The sequence below is a fragment of the Oryzias latipes genome, chromosome 8 (assembly GCF_053564925.1).
Source record: "Oryzias latipes strain Hd-rR chromosome 8, Olatipes_Hd-rR_3.1".
NCBI lineage: Eukaryota > Metazoa > Chordata > Actinopteri > Beloniformes > Adrianichthyidae > Oryzias > Oryzias latipes.
In genome coordinates, this window is record NC_136244.1 from 24,558,013 (window position 1) to 24,573,851 (window position 15,839).

Below are 15,839 nucleotides of genomic sequence, written 5' to 3' on the forward strand. Positions count from 1 at the left end.
AGCACCGGTTGGTCTACAGTTGAATTAATTTAAGCTTTACTGCAGTAGAATAAAGACAGACTATAGTAAGAAAAGGATTGTTCATGTCACAGGTTAACGGTCAGAACGTGGTGAAGGTGGGTCATCGGCAGGTGGTCAACATGATACGACAGGGCGGCAACAGCCTCATGGTAAAGGTTGTCATGGTAACACGCAACCCAGACATGGAGGAAGGCTCCAGGAAGAAAAGTGAGTACCTGCCTTGATTTCTGGTCCTATTTGTGAACACTTTGACCGACTGATTTGCTCTTTTTTTTCTCCTCCTGCAGTCCCACAGCAGAGTAAGAGGCTGAACACTCCGGCTATTGCCCTACGTTCCAAATCAATGACTTCAGAGCTGGAGGAAATGGGTAAGAAACTGCCTTAAATTAACTTTACAGAAGATGAAAGGGGAGGGATTACAGAGAAAGGGGCCAGAGAGATACAGACAATAAAGGAAACAGTTTCACTGGTTGAAACAGGCTGAGGTGATGAGGAGTGATTGTCACTGTTAATAAAAGTGTGAGAGGAAGCTGAACTTTGGCTGAATTTAAACAGCGAGAATGCAGAGAGGTCGTGGTGTGATTATTTAGTGACAGAAAGGAGATAAAGACAGATTGGCTGTCGCCATGGTTGACGGTCTCAATGCGTTTCACTGTTCTTTCAGAGGTTCCACACTGTCACTTCCAGCACCCCCACTACAGGTAACCCCACAAGAAAAAGTGTCTCCATCCACAGTTTGATCCTCCTCTCACTGCCCGCTTCTCCTACCTTTGACCCCCCCCCTGCACCTCCTATTCTTCCCTCGCCAAACCACAACTTTAACACCAGACCTCCCTAACACGCAACCCTTCTCTCAACAGACACTTGTTGACAGGACAAGGGCATCGCCCTAATGGAGCCTCCAGGTTCTTGGGAGAAAATAGGGACATAATATTTCAGGTTTTTGTTTTCTAATAAAGCAGCAAAAGCGTTGCTTTCTCCATCAGTTTATTTTTGAAAATGTCTTTGCTTTGAAAGAAAACACACAGAAGATAAAGATGAGTAATTGTAGAGAATTAAAAAAAACAACTTTGTTCCAGGTCTGTTGCCATAGTAACGCCATTATGTTCGACTACGCCGTCTCTATTTGAGGCAAAATAGTGGGAGTTGCATGACCAGGGTCAACGCCCCCATTTGCAGATTAGAACATTGGCCGGTGGTGCATCGGTAATTGGTTGATGTCTTCTGCGTGTTGCTTCTGACCGAGTCCAGCGAGCAACAGAGATGTTCACGAGGGAGGGGACTCTTAAAGAATCCGCAGCAGTCCATCTCTGTAAAGTGTACAGGCACTCCTGCTGCAAAACGTCAGCCTTCCACCCCTTCCTCTGCCCTTACCTGAGTTCTCAATGTGATGTGACCTCACCTGATCGACAAAGCATGAACACGGAGCCTGATGCACAGACTCTCGTTTTCTAAACCTATAAACCACCTTCTGGTTGCCACAATCTTTGCTTTAAAAAATAGTACTTTTCACTGTATGGATTTATTCATGAGGGGGACATATTGTGCATCCCTTTTGATACAGCATGAGTTTCGCAGAAAAGTGATGAGAAATCTGAGAGGGAAAACATCCTGTTTTAAATATAAAGCCTGGTTAACCCTTCACATTCAGCATGAGCAATTAAATGGTTTCTGTACTGATGTTGAAACCAGTAACCTGAAGAATAAACCATTTTAATAGATAATATGATGTTTAAACTGTTGAGGTTAAAATATGTTTGTTCCAAGTGTATTTATATTAGAAAAAACTGTTACCCAGAAAAACATGCAAGATGAAAAATTTCAGTCATCAAAACGTAAAGTCCTCTTTGAAATTCTTTCTCAAGCGCTCTCGTTTTTAGACAAGATAAAAAAAAAAAAGATTAATTTTTTTATTTATTTCACCTCTGAGTTGTGGGCTGGACTTTTAGCGTGGAGTTAGCCTCCCCTGACTTCCCGTCATCCCTTTGTTGACGCTCTTTCCCGCTAGCTAACAGTCCTTCACACCCCAAACTTAACATTACTGGTGCAACAAAAAGGGCGAGAAATATTGGAGCCAGATGCCAGCTCGGATGAGGAAAAGGAAGACGTGCATGGATATATTTGTCTGCAACTAGATACATCGGAATAGAGTGCGGCAGTTAGCTTGTTGCCCGCCCAACATATTTTCTATGTCGCAAATATGATCTTTTACAAATGACATTTTTTTTGGTCTGTTTTTGAATAAAAAAATACTCAGAAATTCAATTTTAAGCTTCATTTTCTTGTTAATATGTCCTCCATCTTAAAAACAATGCCAGAAGAACATGCTGAAAGCACCACAAAGACTATTTTCATTGGCGTGGGTCTTTAAATCCACTTCTTTAAGAAAGCGGGTTCTAACTCCAGTTCTGACACTACATTCTGAGAGGAAGGATGTCTGCTTGGGCCATAGGCTGATTTTAAATCATCTGAATTAATTTAGCTGTGAAACAATTTCACCTCTAAGATTGCTGCAGTGTCCCAGTTCACCTGGAAGTCATGCTGCAAGACAACAAGGGCATTAAAATAAAACAAAAATCTTTATTTAAGGCACCCCAGTTCACAAATACTGTAAACTCGTCTGTAGTTTGTCACAAGTCTTGCTCAAATGTGTTTTGCTGCATGTCTTATGAAACTTTTTTGAAAGGATTTGAAAATCATCATCTACGTGTGTTTATTTTGGATAAATCCTTCAGGACAAAAGCAACACAGACTTACTGACACCAGTGGATGCAAGGGCTCACTTTTTAACCCATCCTCTTCCCTTTTCGTCGGTCTCGTCGCTAATAACCACATTTCTTTTCTTTTCTTTCAACCACGCCGATGGGACCTCAACAGTGGAGAGAGGTGGGAGCGTCTTCAGACTAAGTGTAGATTGAATGTGTGTTTGGTTGCATGTGAGTGCAGCATGTTTCCTGTAACACGCGTGTGCGTTCGTCGGCTGTGGGGGGCGTGGGTGTGTGAATATGCCTCCTTTTTCATAGAGGATCGAAAAACCTGACGAGGTGACTCAGTTTGTGAGGCCCTGGGGAAAATGATTAGTATTCACTGTCACAACGCCATTGCACTTTCACTTCTGCCAAAACTTAAGTCTCCTTTTGTCCTCCTCCCAGCTGCTACCCCATGGAAAAAAAAATCAGGTATGCTCGGATGCACTGCAGCTTAAGCCGTTGTATTTATGTCTGTCCAAAATGACTTGGCACCCGGTCTCTGACTGGCCTTCTTTTTCCCTATTTTAGAATTCGAATCCTCACAAGCTGTAGAGAAGAAGAGGACAGTCTATCAGATGGCTCTGAGTAAGGAGGCTCATGTTTGTCAGCTGAAGCTCCCCCGTATCTATCTGGTCACACTTGTCGAGTGTTCTTCTTGTTTTGTTGCTGTCCGTTTTTCTGTTTCATTGCCGTGTGTCTCTATTTCTCTTTCCTGTCTGTCTCTTTACTTCTTTACGTTCTCTCAGATAAACTCGATGAAATTCTTGCAGCAGCTCAACAGACAATCAGCAACAATGAGGCGCCGGGGACACGGGGACAGGGGCCAAAGAGAGACAGGGGGAGAAGTTTCTATGGCAATGAGGTGTGTCTTGTGAAACAGATCACAGATGTGTGTTGTTAATGCACGCGGCAGGTTTGGAAGCTTTTGCAAATGCCTGTGTCAGTGCGGCTTTCTTCCAGCAGGCTTATGGGGATCAGTCCGGGATGGGGCTGATGTCGTCAGGTTCGGGCCTTGGTTACGACCGAGGACAATACGCCTCAGGTCATGCCCCCCCGCACGGTATGCTGCGGCAGAAATCCATCGGTGAGGTTGTCTGTTTCTTTGTCTGCCCCCTCCTTACCTGGCTGTCTGTTTGTCCTCTGGCTCAGTCGAGGTCTGTGCTGTGCTGACCTGTTCGTCTTGTCTGTGGCCAATGAATCTGATTGGAGGCTAAAAGTTTGTTAGTCTGATATCATTTTTTTATGTAACATGCAGCACCTGCTTATTTTTCTTGCCCATATCTGATTTGCTTGTAGTTTTTTTAAACTTTCTTTTGGACACAGCTAAGTTCTTTGTGGTAAAAAAAGATAATAATGTTCCTGTTATTTGCTGTATATTTTCTTCAAGTGGAGGAATATGTGGCACAAAGCAATGAGGACAGACTTTCTGGCAGCTTCTTGGGCAGGCAGATTTGGACAGACACTCTCAGCATTCCCCTTTTTTTATTCTATCTTCTATTCATTCTTCTTTCTTCTTCGTTTTGTAACATTTTTTTTACTCTCTACAAATATTGCAGGTGTGCCTGAGGAGGAAAAACAGTTCCTGCATCCTCCAGGGATAAAGTTTGCCAGAAGTCTATCAGTGCCCGGCCCTGACGAAATTCCTCCCCCTCCCACCACTGCTCCACCGGAGCCTCCATTCTCCTCGGCTCCTCCACTTGGTTGGAGAGCCAAGTCCTCTCAGCAGCCGTCTGTCTCCGTGTCCCAATCTACGTCCACCTCTGCACACTATCAGCCCTACTCCCAGGCCCAGTCTGTGCACTTCACCCATGGTGGCAGGGAGAGGGCAGGTGGTACCAGTGCTGGCCCTAGAGATGGAGCAGTGGACCACACCACATCTTATGCACATGCTGCGGCTGTCCATACAGCTCAAAGCAGGACTGCTTCGCGAAAGGTTGCCTACACCGGGGAGCCTGTTGGGGTTGGGATGGGGGTTAAGGCAGCAGGTCTCAGAAGAGGCTACAGCACAGCCGTCCCTCCATCCAGCATTGCAACAGTGATGCCCCAGCAACAACAGACTACTCAGAGCCAACCCCAGCGTGCAGACCGCAGCGCAGCGTCAGCCGGGGGTCCTAAAGGAGGGGCCAGGAGAGGTAAAGGCCCTCTAGTAAAGCAGTCCAAAGTGGAAGACCTGCGTGTAGGCCAGGGAACTCTGGGGGGGAAAGACTCTGTGGAGAAAAGCTCCATTCCTATTCCCACCATCATTGTTAAGGCCCCTTCAACCAGCAGCAGTGGGCGCAGCAGCCAAGGCAGCAGTGTGGAGGCCGACGTTCCTGCATCAGGGGAGGCAAATGAAACAAAAACACCTCATGGTGCTCCACCTTCCACTCCTGCTCCACAGCCTCCTGCGCCACCATCCATTCCAGCACCGCCACCTCCCTCTTTGCCTTCAGTTCGAGCCCAGGAAAACTTGGACTTCACCAGCCAGTTTGGGGCTGCCATTGTTGGTGCAGCTCGTAGAGACAGGGAGCGGTTTCATGAGGCGCGGCGAAAGAGCGCCTCCTTGTTCATGTCAGCTGAGGAGGACGTGAGTCTTGGGGGAGTAAGTGATGGAATAGGTGGGATAACAAGGACTCAGCTGTCCCAGCAGCCGCTCAACTCACAGGCTGACAGTTCATCCACCCGACTACGACCCTCCAAATCCATTGATGAAGGCATGTTTTCTGCAGACACCTTCATCCATCACACTCGGAGTATGCCCCCAGCTTTTGGCCTGCCTGAATACTCCACGCCTGCCCTGGACTATCAGCCCAAGTCTGTCCCTGCTGATTTGTACACATCAGCAGGCAGACAGCCCCCACTCCCCACAAACACCACCTTCATTCACCCCCTTACCGGAAAAGCACTTGACCCCACATCGCCATTAGGGCTTGCCCTGGCTGCTAGAGAACGGGCCCTGAGGGACGACAGCACGCTGAGAAGAGGACCAGAGCATCACTTCGCCCGCCAGATGTCGAGTGTGGTCTTCCCTTCGTCCTCTGTTACCTCTCAGGCTGTGTCCTCCACATCACAGTCCTCCAGCTCATATCTAGTCACCTCCTCTTCCCTGGCGGCCACTACCCCCACAGTTGGTCGCCCACCGTCTCCCAGAATCCTCAGAGGAGCTGGGAGTTCTTGGGGTGATGAAGGTGGTGGAGGAGAGAGGGAACGGGAAGGAGGGACTCGGGAAGGGCTTAGGGTTCGCTTCTCTGAGGACAAAACGGTCCACACACACCACTATCAGTCTCAGCCATATCAGCCTTCCTACAAGGAGAGGGAACGCGACCGGTCGAGAGAAAGGGAGCTGTCAAGGGAGAGGGACAAAGACAGGGAGGGCTACATGAGGAGGGCAGAGCAGACTGCTGCCAATGCGGCTGCAGCTGATAGCACCGGTCATCAGGTGCCCCAGTCTCAACAGCCACGGAGGCCCACTTTTCTCAGGATGGAAAGTCAAGCTGATGCTTATAGGTTGTCACTCACACCTCCTTCTCCTCCACCAACCAGCACCCAGCAACCAGTGAGCAATGCAGGAGGCACCGGGACAGGCCTGATGATTCTTCCTCCTCCTGCTCCTTCAATTGATGCAGATGATGAATTTGTGTACGTAGACCCCCTCCCGCCACCGTTAGAGTTTGCGAACAGCTTTGATAGGGGAATTTCCGGGTACTCACAACACAGGATGCTGTCCAACAATATGGCTTCCCGCCAACAACAAGCCCCACCTCCTCCACCTCCTCCACCGCCACCACCTCCTCCTCCGCCCCACAAGGACCATTTTGTAAGTGGCTTTCCTGCTCACACACCCCTGCCCTCGCCCCAGGCAGGTGACTCCACCGCCTCTAGCCTCACGTCATATGACAGCGAGGTGGCAAATTTGACTCAGTCTGCTCCATCTCCCTCCCAGACATCCCCCAATCCGCCTCCGCCTTCCTCACCATCAACTCTGCAACCAACCACGAGACCCCCACCACACCCTGCGGTCTCTCCCCCGCCTCCTCCTGGATCATACCATCGACCCTTCTCTATGTCACACCATCTTTACAACAGCACCCCTTCCACTGGAAGATTTTCACCCACACCTCCATCGCACAATATTGCACCACCCCCAGCATACCGGGGTCCCCCGGCTCCCCCTACAGCTGCCACCTCTGTCCCGCACAGGGGCACTGCCTCCCATGCAACGACCGCTAGCTGTGCTGCTACAACCACTGCTGCTGCCACCACAACAAGCACCTCCGTCCACCTCTACCAGGAGAGAACACAAATGACACATGCAACCACCTCCACCACCACTGGAGGCAGTCGCAGACCGGGGGAGCAACAGCGCTCTTACCCCACCACCAAAAAAGGAGAGTCTCAGGAGACGGTGGTGGACTCTGGAATTGAGGAGCTGGACAGTCGAAGCAGCAGCGACCACCACCTCGACAGCATCCTGGGACTGGGTGGTGCTGGTGTTCGCGGGGAAAGACTAGACCGAGGAGAGAGGTTAGGAGCGGGAGGGAGATTGGGAGGAGGAGGGACAGGGGAGACAGAAAGAGGGGGAGATTTCCTTGAGTCTTACATGAACTACTTAGATGGGCAAACTTTCGAGATGCAGAATGCAACCGCTGCAGCCTCCACCTACCCAAAAACGAGCAGGTTCAGAGACGGAGGCCGTACCGGGGAGCTGCAGAGACAGACGAGCACTGCTCCTGCATCCTTCCACTCCCACAGGCAAAGGACGGAGCAGGAGGAGGATGAGCTTGAGGAAGAAGCGGCAGACGATGACAGTGGGCAGGATGCATATAATATCAGGGACATGCAAAACTTGGGACGTCCGACTTCGCCGTATTTCGATCGGCCACGCACGCCGGACATGAAGCCTCTTTGGGGAGACGGACAGATGAGCGGTGATGGAAGCAGCCAGTCGGGAGCCATTTTGGAAGGGAAGAAAATTTACCCCCCTGTATCCAGTATGAAGCCCAACATCATTAATGAGCTGAGCAGCAAACTGCAGCAAAGAAGCAAAGACAGCTGGAGCAGCCAGAGACCACTGAGCAGACACAGGTACATGCAAGCCAAAAAGTTTGTTTTTGTTTTTTTCCAAAACATTAATGGTAAATTCTTTATCTCGACAAACGGATGTTTGAACCTTTGCTGTCTGCTTTTTGTAAGCGTCTACAATCTGTAAATCTGCATTATTTCTCTGGCTTTTTCCATGTGTTTTTCCCAGAAGCAGAAACAGGTAATGGAGACACAACTTTAACACTGTTTACCTTTCTGTCTGAAAAAAGAGAGATTTGACCTCAACTTACATTCTGTCATGAAACAAAAATGAACAAAAGATAGTTAGAGATGGAGGAAGGGCGTGTCCCATATTGAGTCCGAGCATGTTTTTCATCATTGTTCTCCTTTTTTAAAAAATTTAAACTTGGTTCCTCTTTCTTTTGACAGATTTTCAGAAGACTCTGCTTCAGCTCTGAGCCCCCCCTCAGCTCGATCTCAGTCCCCGTCACCAATCTCATTATCGCAGCCGTCGTTATCGCCATCTCCCACCCCCGCTTCCCACTACCCCAACTGGGGACGATCACCTTCACCTCAGCCCCCAGCCGCCTCTCAGCCGCCACGTTCCCATTCCCCAGTGTCCCCGACATCTTATTCCCCGTACCCCACCTCCCCCAAACACAGACCTGTCTACCGGACCAAAGCTCTAGAATTTCAGTTCATCCCCAGTCGAGACTCTCGAAAAGCAGAATCCCACGTACTTCAGCGCAGGAGAGCCCCAAGCCCGCTCATTTCCCCGTCCGAAAGGCCCAAGCTGGGCCCGCCGCGCCCATCATCCCTTCCTCTGCTCCCTACCTCACCCCTGTATAGTGCCATCTATGACCTCCGTGGTTCCATCACCCCACCCTCACCTGGAAACCCCCTTGGCGATCCTTATTTCTCACCTTCCCCTCCCCTGTTTGCTCCATCTGGTGCACCTCCTCCTCCAAACTCCACTTTGGTGGTATCTCGATCCCTTTCTCCAACTCACTTTCTGTCTGGGACATCTTCTCCGCCCCTACACCCTATCCCTCCACCTACTTGCCTGAGTTACCCCCACTTACCACCCCCGTCCCCCACCAAGCCTTTTGCTTCCAAGCCCCTGCCCTACTGGACCAAGTATGACGTTGCTGACTGGCTGGGATACCTGAACTTGGGAGAACACAGAGACCGATTCCTTGACAACGAGATTGATGGCACCCACCTACCCTCCTTGACGAAGGAAGACTACCTGGATTTGGGAGTTACAAGAGTTGGCCACCGCATGAATATAGAACGAGCTTTGAGGAGTGTGATTGACAGGTGAGCCTGAACATCTATTTTAAATAGATTGTGTCAGTTTCTAAAGGAATTTGGGGGGGGTAACGTTTGTAATGTCTCTTTTACAAAGTAACATGAACTGAAACTGCTTTTTAAGCACTCACATCTAAACTAAAACCATAGTCTGACAGCAGAAAATAATGCAAAATCATGTAAAGTGCTTGCATGTTTAAATGCATCGCATCATTCTAGTTTTTGTTTTTTAGAAAATTCCCACACCCTTGAACTAGGTCATTATTGTAAATAAGAACACGTTCTCAATAGCTTATCTGGTTAAATAAAGGTTAAATAAATAAATAAAACTTTGTTTTATTAAGTGCTAATTTTAGCATCATCACTTTTGTTGTGACATTTGAGAATTTACCCACATGTACACGTCAAAATTCCTCGAATCTTTTCTGTCTGTGATGAGTTTGTGGCTTTAAAGATCAAGAAGAAGCTTTTTGCTACATATAGGGACACAGAGATTTCTTTTTAAACTTTGAAACAGGGAAATTGTATAGTTGTTAAACTTTTTTTTTTTTTTCATTTTATGAGGAATTTACTGTGGGGCCTGCATGGTGGTGCCTCACAGTGAGAAGGTTCAAATCCCAGTTGAGACCTTTCTTTGTGGAGTTTGCATGTTCTCCTCATGCATGTGTAGGTTTTCTCATGGCACTCTGGCTTCCTCCAACAGTCCAAAATCATGCTTAGTGGGTTCATTGGTCCTTCTAAAGTGTCCCAAGGGTTGTCAGTGTATGTTAAGGGGTGTGTGATTGTGTGCCCCTGCAACATGCCGACAATCTGTTCAGGCTGAACACCATCATCCAACAGTAGCAAGGCTTAGACCCCATGACCCTAAAAGGAGTTCAGAGGATGGATGGATGGATGAATAGATGGATGGATGGATGGATGGGTGGATGGATGGATGGATGGATGGGTGGATGGATGGATGGATGGGTGGGTGGATGGATGGATGGATGGATGGATGGATGGATGGATGGGTGGATGGATGGATGGATGGATGGATGGATGGATGGATGGATGAATAGATGGATGGATGGATGGATGGATGGATGGATGGATGGATGAATAGATGGATGGATGGATGAAAGGATGGATGGGGATTTTCTGTGATCAGTCTCTCAGCCGTCAGTGGTTCTTTTTAAAACCCAACCCTTTTGAACACCTGATTGCATCCCAGGTAAACTTTTTAAAGGATCAATTCTCTTTAACATTTTCTTGAAAAAAAGTAATTTTTTTAAACATTAAAAAGGACGTTAAAGTGTTTTATATAAATAGATGTGGGTCGCATTTCAATATATTTACAAGTAAACTCCTAGAAGCGTCGAGGTCCTTATTATAGACAAACAGCGCCCTCTTCTTGTTGACTTCTGTAAGAGCATCTAGATTTGATTCATCTGGAGATGTCACACTTGTTGTTTTATTGTGAGCTAGAGGTGTAGGTTGAAGTTTTATAATCCAGTAAATAACCTGGTCAGGTGTATCAGAATGTGAGGAGAAATGCTCTCTAGCTTTTCATGTTTGTGGAATCTCCTGGAAATGAGTCACCTGTAAAATATTTTAGGAATAGATTGATTCTTGTTTGAAGCGTCTGTATGCCTCAGTTGAATTCGTGTAGTACTGGCACATGGGAAGCCAGGGTCGGTCATGGTCAAGACCTTTCACACTGCTGCCTAACTACGTAGCCACAAGGGGGACCCCTGTACCGGCCCCCAGCATGGATAAAATGCAGGGTTGTGACAGGAAGGGCACCCGGTGTAAAAATCTCGGCTAAACAACCAAATCAGTGAAAGCTGATTTGCTGTGGCGAACCCTAGAGGGATATGCCGAAAGGTAAAAAAAACAACAATTTATCCTTGTTTAACTTTTATAGTTAGGAAGTCCTAACTGTGCTTTTGTCCACAGATTATCCAGCAGCCCTTTTCCCATCTCTGTCCTGTCACCTCGGGATGGACAAACGGAGAGGAGGATGGAGGACGGGAGTCGAAGCTGAGGCTGCAGGTCTGTTCCGAAGAGAAGCTCAGAGAGAAATGAGGAGTCCTGGGAGTCAGTGAAGGAGGAAGACGCCAGTGCTGCTATCCACAGGGGATTCACACGACAAATGAAGAGGGGGGAGGGGGGCAGATTTTAAAGAGTATGAGAAATAAAGTTTAAGGCTTGAAGAAACCCCAGGATGGAAGGACGGCTGACACAGACCGATTCACACACACACGCTCAGACACAAACCCCCCTTCATCTACAATGTGTGAGAGGATTCTGTTTCTGCAGCACCAATCAGTGATGAGGTCCTTAGCAGGAACCATTACAGGCCAAATGCAGTGAAAAACTTCCATTGGTGAGTTTTCAGTCCCCACACTCCTCAGTTGGCGGCTCCTTTTCGTTGAGGAGTGCAGCCTTTTTGTGCGCGCGTCACAGAGAGGAGGAAGCAGTTCAGGGTGAATGCTGATGAATGTGTGCAGAAGGTGCATTTGTGTGCTTGGTGACAAAGCAGTATTTCTTCCTCGAGTCTTAGAGGCGACGAGGCAGCAGATGGATGAGTGGTGTCCCTGGTTCCAGGCAGGGAGGCTTGCTGTGTGTTCGACTTGGATTGGGCACGTGTTGTTTGTACCTCATGGCTGCTAGGGCTCTGTTCTCAGTGCGCGTCCCGCCATCAGGATTACACGTTACCCTAAAGCTCTTTATCATATTCTGCCAACAGATATACAGACTGGTCACTGTATCACCAATTTGTAGCAAAAATAAGTGCCCAGACCAACAACGTAAAAAACAATGAAAATAATTGATGTGCACACACAGGCACCCAAGTTACTACCACTCAAGCCTGCATGCATACATCAAACATGTAGACGCTCCAGGTGTCTGTGACAGTTATTGGGACACCTTCTATATAGACACATTTAATTTTTGGATCCAACAATGCATCCAGGAGACGGGACGTGCTTTCAACTGTTAGGTGGGACTTACGTGAAGAGAAATCTTCCAAAGGATGTTTATTTTTTTTTGTCAGAGACAGATCTCTTCAGCATGAAGACAGGTGCTATATGCTCCTTCTTCAGACCTTCTGAGTGGTGGAGTCTTCAAGCGAGAGCGGGGATGAAGAGTAAAAACTGCCTCTTTTGTGTTCTTTCCCACCAAACCCCCTCAGCTCCTTCCAGGAGACGCAGTTCTCCCCGGAAAGGAAAACCCAGGAGGAGACGAGACGCCCGGCCGAGGAGGAACAAATGCTTTCATTAAGTTTTAATACACTGATTGTTCTTAAACTTTTTAAACTTTAAACGGGATCACTGGAATATTGATACAAAGAGATTTGTTGTTACTTTTTATCATTACTATCATCGTCCTTACTGTTATTGAAGTCCCGCTTTGCCTTTGCAGACTCAGAGGTTGCTCCCGAGGGATCCTCTTTATTTTAAGCTGTTTGCTGAAGATAATCATTGTGGTAACTAATATTAAAGTATGTGAGGGTATTTTTGAAAAGTTGCACTTGACCCCGACCATTGCTTAATTTCTGTGAAAAAGCGACCAAGTGTGAAGCACATTTCTCTGACATGTTGACCTTGCTGTTGTCAGACTGTGAAGCTTTCATTTAAAATGTTAAAAAGGCCTCAAAGTATAATTTTCTCAGTTTTTTTTAAATTAGCTGCCACTCAATAATATGCAGATGCTGTAAGGATGTAGCAGCTGTTGCCATGGAGGCAAGATTTTTTTTCCTAATCTTAGGATGCGTCACTTTTGGATTTTCCAACCTGCATGTAAGCAAGCCCCCGTTGATTCACCACAAACTCTTGTTTCCCTTTGTTTTTTGCCACTTTCCGTTAGTTGTCGTAGCTTTGCTGAGATCAAATATAAGGGCTCTTTCATGACCTCTACCTTCACCTCTCCTGCTGTCCTCAAGTCCACGAACACTTTTGTCAAATGTGAATTAGACGGCCATTCCTGCTCTCCTCGGTATACTTTTGCAAAAAAAAGCAAAGTTCTACATGTTTGTTCCTCAAAGTGCACACAGGCTGTGAAGTGTGATTCTGCAGAGGTTCTTCGAGTGATTAGTTTTGTACCCGTTTATGGACAGATGGGCAAAAAGAGATTATATTTAGATGTAAAAGAAATAACATTAAGGACGATGAAAATAATGTTCATCTATCATTTAAGATGTACAAACAAGAGAAATCTGAAAAGTTCTAAAGAATCTTTGTCTTCCAAATAACGTTTAACAAGAAAAGGTAAAATGTGTTTATTTAACTGCTCTGCTTCCTATACAGTTTGACCCGTTCTCTGCCTTTTTGCGCTCTTTTCCTCTCATTCGCATCTTCCAGTTTGTACAAAGCAGCTCCTGCAAACGGTCGGTCACATGTGCCAAAGTGCTCACAGCTCATCCACCTGTACCTCTACATTATGCAACAATCTTCTTCTCATGACCAACTGTGACTTTTTACATTTCCCTTTGGAGGTTTTGAGGTCATTTCATCTAAAAGAAGGCCAAACAGGAACATTGTGGCTCAGATTCTGCTTCCATCAGGTCTGGGGGGAAAAGAAAAGAAACTGGGGCCAAAACCTTTTTGCCCACACCTCCAGCAGATCAAATTTTGAAATGACCTATGAGAAACAGCTTTGACTCATTTCTCTGCTGACAGAGCGAGCGCTCGCGGAATACAACTGGACGAAAACATCTGGGGGAATCGGTCCGACTCTATAGAAAGCAATCGATTTCAGTTAAGAGATCTTCAAAAAAAAAAAGAGCTGATAAAGTTAACTTACAGAATATATATGTATATGTTATATGCATATACACACATTCATACAAATATATGAATTTCAGATGTTTTAAGAAATAAATTGTTAGAAATATAATAAACAGAAACTGTTCTGATTGTTGAATGTTTCTTTATAACAATGAAGATTTTCAGGTGAGTGTGGGCATCTTCAGCAGAGCAGACTTGGACTTTTGCAGCCACCGTCCCGTCAACCACTTCTGGGTTTACCAAACAGTAGTTAGGTTGGATCCCAAAAGGGGATTTAGTGGATTCTGAAGATGGATGGCCGGTTGATCCTGATGCTCAAAGTCTACCACCTTGTCTGGTTCTCAGCCTTACCTGCAGCCAAATATCTAGAACAGGTGTGCTCTGTCACAGTCAGGACACAGCAAGGCAGAAATAGGGTTGGGAAGCCTCGTAAAGCATTTCACTTTTTTCTATGTGGGTTCCTCATGGTTCATCCCTAGAGGCCACTGGCCTACTTTTTCTGCGAGTGCAGTTATAAATGGGACTCTGGAAAGATTTGGCATCCTTTTGAGGCTAAAGAAAGAGCAGTTAAATCCTGCATCTATAGCCATTCAAATGTACATTTTTTAAAATATGTCTCGACCTCCAATCAAAGCCTAAAAAAGCATCCTCAGCTTCGCAATTTTTTTAACAAAAGTAACATGGATATACTTTGCTATGTGCAACAAGAAACAAGGTAACCTTTCTTATCTATTTTTTTAAAAAGTTTTCGTTTGAAACCCGTGTATATAAATGAGACCAGAGAACATGGTAGAGTTGCAGGCAAGTTTATTGATCGGGCTGATTTGTTAGTGGTCGCAGATAGAAACCTGTGGGAGAAAAACACAAACCTGTCAGATCAAAGAGCAAAATGATCTAATTCAGATTTCATGATGTTTGTCTCTTCAGACTCTGCCATGTCAGTAGCAGAGTTGCACTTGTGTCATCACTGATTCCTCTGAGCCCAGTGCAAGGCATCACAAGAGTCTCACAGCAGCAGCATCTTCGATCAAAACCAGTCTAAATGTCAAACCTGTTAGTGTTAGGGTCCAGATTTGGTTTGACCAGAACTCTGCAAACAGAAAAAGAAACACATGTTTAGTGTAGCATCATGACCCGATGCCAGGGACCCACGTGCTGTGTGAGCGTTCTCCTCAGAAACCTCGGCTTGTCAGGCCGAAGATGCACAGCCTCTTCATGGAGACTCAGAGCCCAGTGCTAAAACATCAGCGGAGAAGTCCGATTAAAGCTCAATTAAGGAAAAATAAACTTCTAAAGCGTGATGGCGCTGCTAGATTGGACTGCAGTGTTTAGCTACTAGCTTGTAGCATCCTCACCACGTGGGCACGAGGCCTCCACAAGTAAAGGAATAATACCAAGTATTATCACCGGTCAGTATAAAAGTACGATGATTTTTTAATATTAATACTATTATAGTAAATCTTCATAAATAACGATTAAGGGTTATACTGACTGCGACATTTCGTAAAAGCATAATAATAGATACATCGTTATCCATATTCGCTGTTGTGACGTCACTTAACATAGTAAATTACTGACATAATCATAAAAATATTAATTTATAATATACAAAGCTTCAAAAAGGTGATGAATCGAGGTCTTACCACTCTAACCGGTGCGTTCTGCTGATTTGACTCTGTGCAAGAATTTCAAACGGATGCACCTCTTCTGCTTTATAAACTCTGCGTCTGCCAGAGGTGTGCTGAATTTGTTATCGCCACCTAGTGGACTGGAGTATTACAACACTGATTGGCATTACACTGAATTCATGCCTAAAAATTAAATGTATAAAAAAAAACATGCCAACGAGGGTTTATGTAAACAACAATTTATTATTATTATTATATTGTTATATTATATTGTTATTATTATTATTATTATTGTTGTTGTTATTATTGTTATTATTATTATTATTATTATTATTATT

At 45.9% G+C, this 15,839-nt stretch overlaps 1 protein-coding gene, 1 long non-coding RNA gene and 2 other non-coding genes across 9 annotated transcripts in view; 1 reads left to right on the forward strand and 3 right to left on the reverse strand.

Moving 5' to 3' along the window:
- shank1 (SH3 and multiple ankyrin repeat domains 1) overlaps window positions 1-13,656 on the forward strand; it is an 83,005-nt gene extending 69,349 nt beyond the window's left edge. The window contains exons 18-27 of one of the 6 annotated variants that reach the window (XM_023957348.2): window positions 93-228; window positions 309-389; window positions 2,899-2,907; window positions 3,174-3,200; window positions 3,300-3,356; window positions 3,518-3,633; window positions 3,732-3,855; window positions 4,328-7,835; window positions 8,223-9,113; window positions 11,040-13,656. In XM_023957348.2, coding sequence (XP_023813116.1) covers window positions 93-228; window positions 309-389; window positions 2,899-2,907; window positions 3,174-3,200; window positions 3,300-3,356; window positions 3,518-3,633; window positions 3,732-3,855; window positions 4,328-7,835; window positions 8,223-9,113; window positions 11,040-11,127 — 5,037 coding nt within the window. In that variant the 3' untranslated portion in view covers window positions 11,128-13,656. The remainder of the gene's footprint in view (window positions 1-92; window positions 229-308; window positions 390-2,898; window positions 2,908-3,173; window positions 3,201-3,299; window positions 3,357-3,517; window positions 3,634-3,731; window positions 3,856-4,327; window positions 7,836-8,222; window positions 9,114-11,039) is intronic. The other 5 variants (XM_078951857.1, XM_078951856.1, XM_078951859.1 and 2 more) reach the window with 5 other exon arrangements.
- Window positions 13,657-14,663: 1,007 nt separating this feature from the next.
- On the reverse strand, window positions 14,664-15,587 carry LOC105354512 (uncharacterized). Its single transcript, XR_013657824.1, has 3 exons — window positions 15,517-15,587; window positions 14,925-15,109; window positions 14,664-14,721 (listed from the first exon to the last, which is right to left on the reverse strand). It is a non-coding gene; the product is annotated as an uncharacterized LOC105354512 (long non-coding RNA).
- Window positions 14,790-14,880, reverse strand: LOC111947849 (small nucleolar RNA SNORD88). The gene has a single exon (XR_002873799.1). It is a non-coding gene; the product is annotated as a small nucleolar RNA SNORD88 (small nucleolar RNA).
- On the reverse strand, window positions 15,039-15,129 carry LOC111947848 (small nucleolar RNA SNORD88). The gene has a single exon (XR_002873798.1). It is a non-coding gene; the product is annotated as a small nucleolar RNA SNORD88 (small nucleolar RNA).
- Window positions 15,588-15,839: the final 252 nt, after the last annotated feature.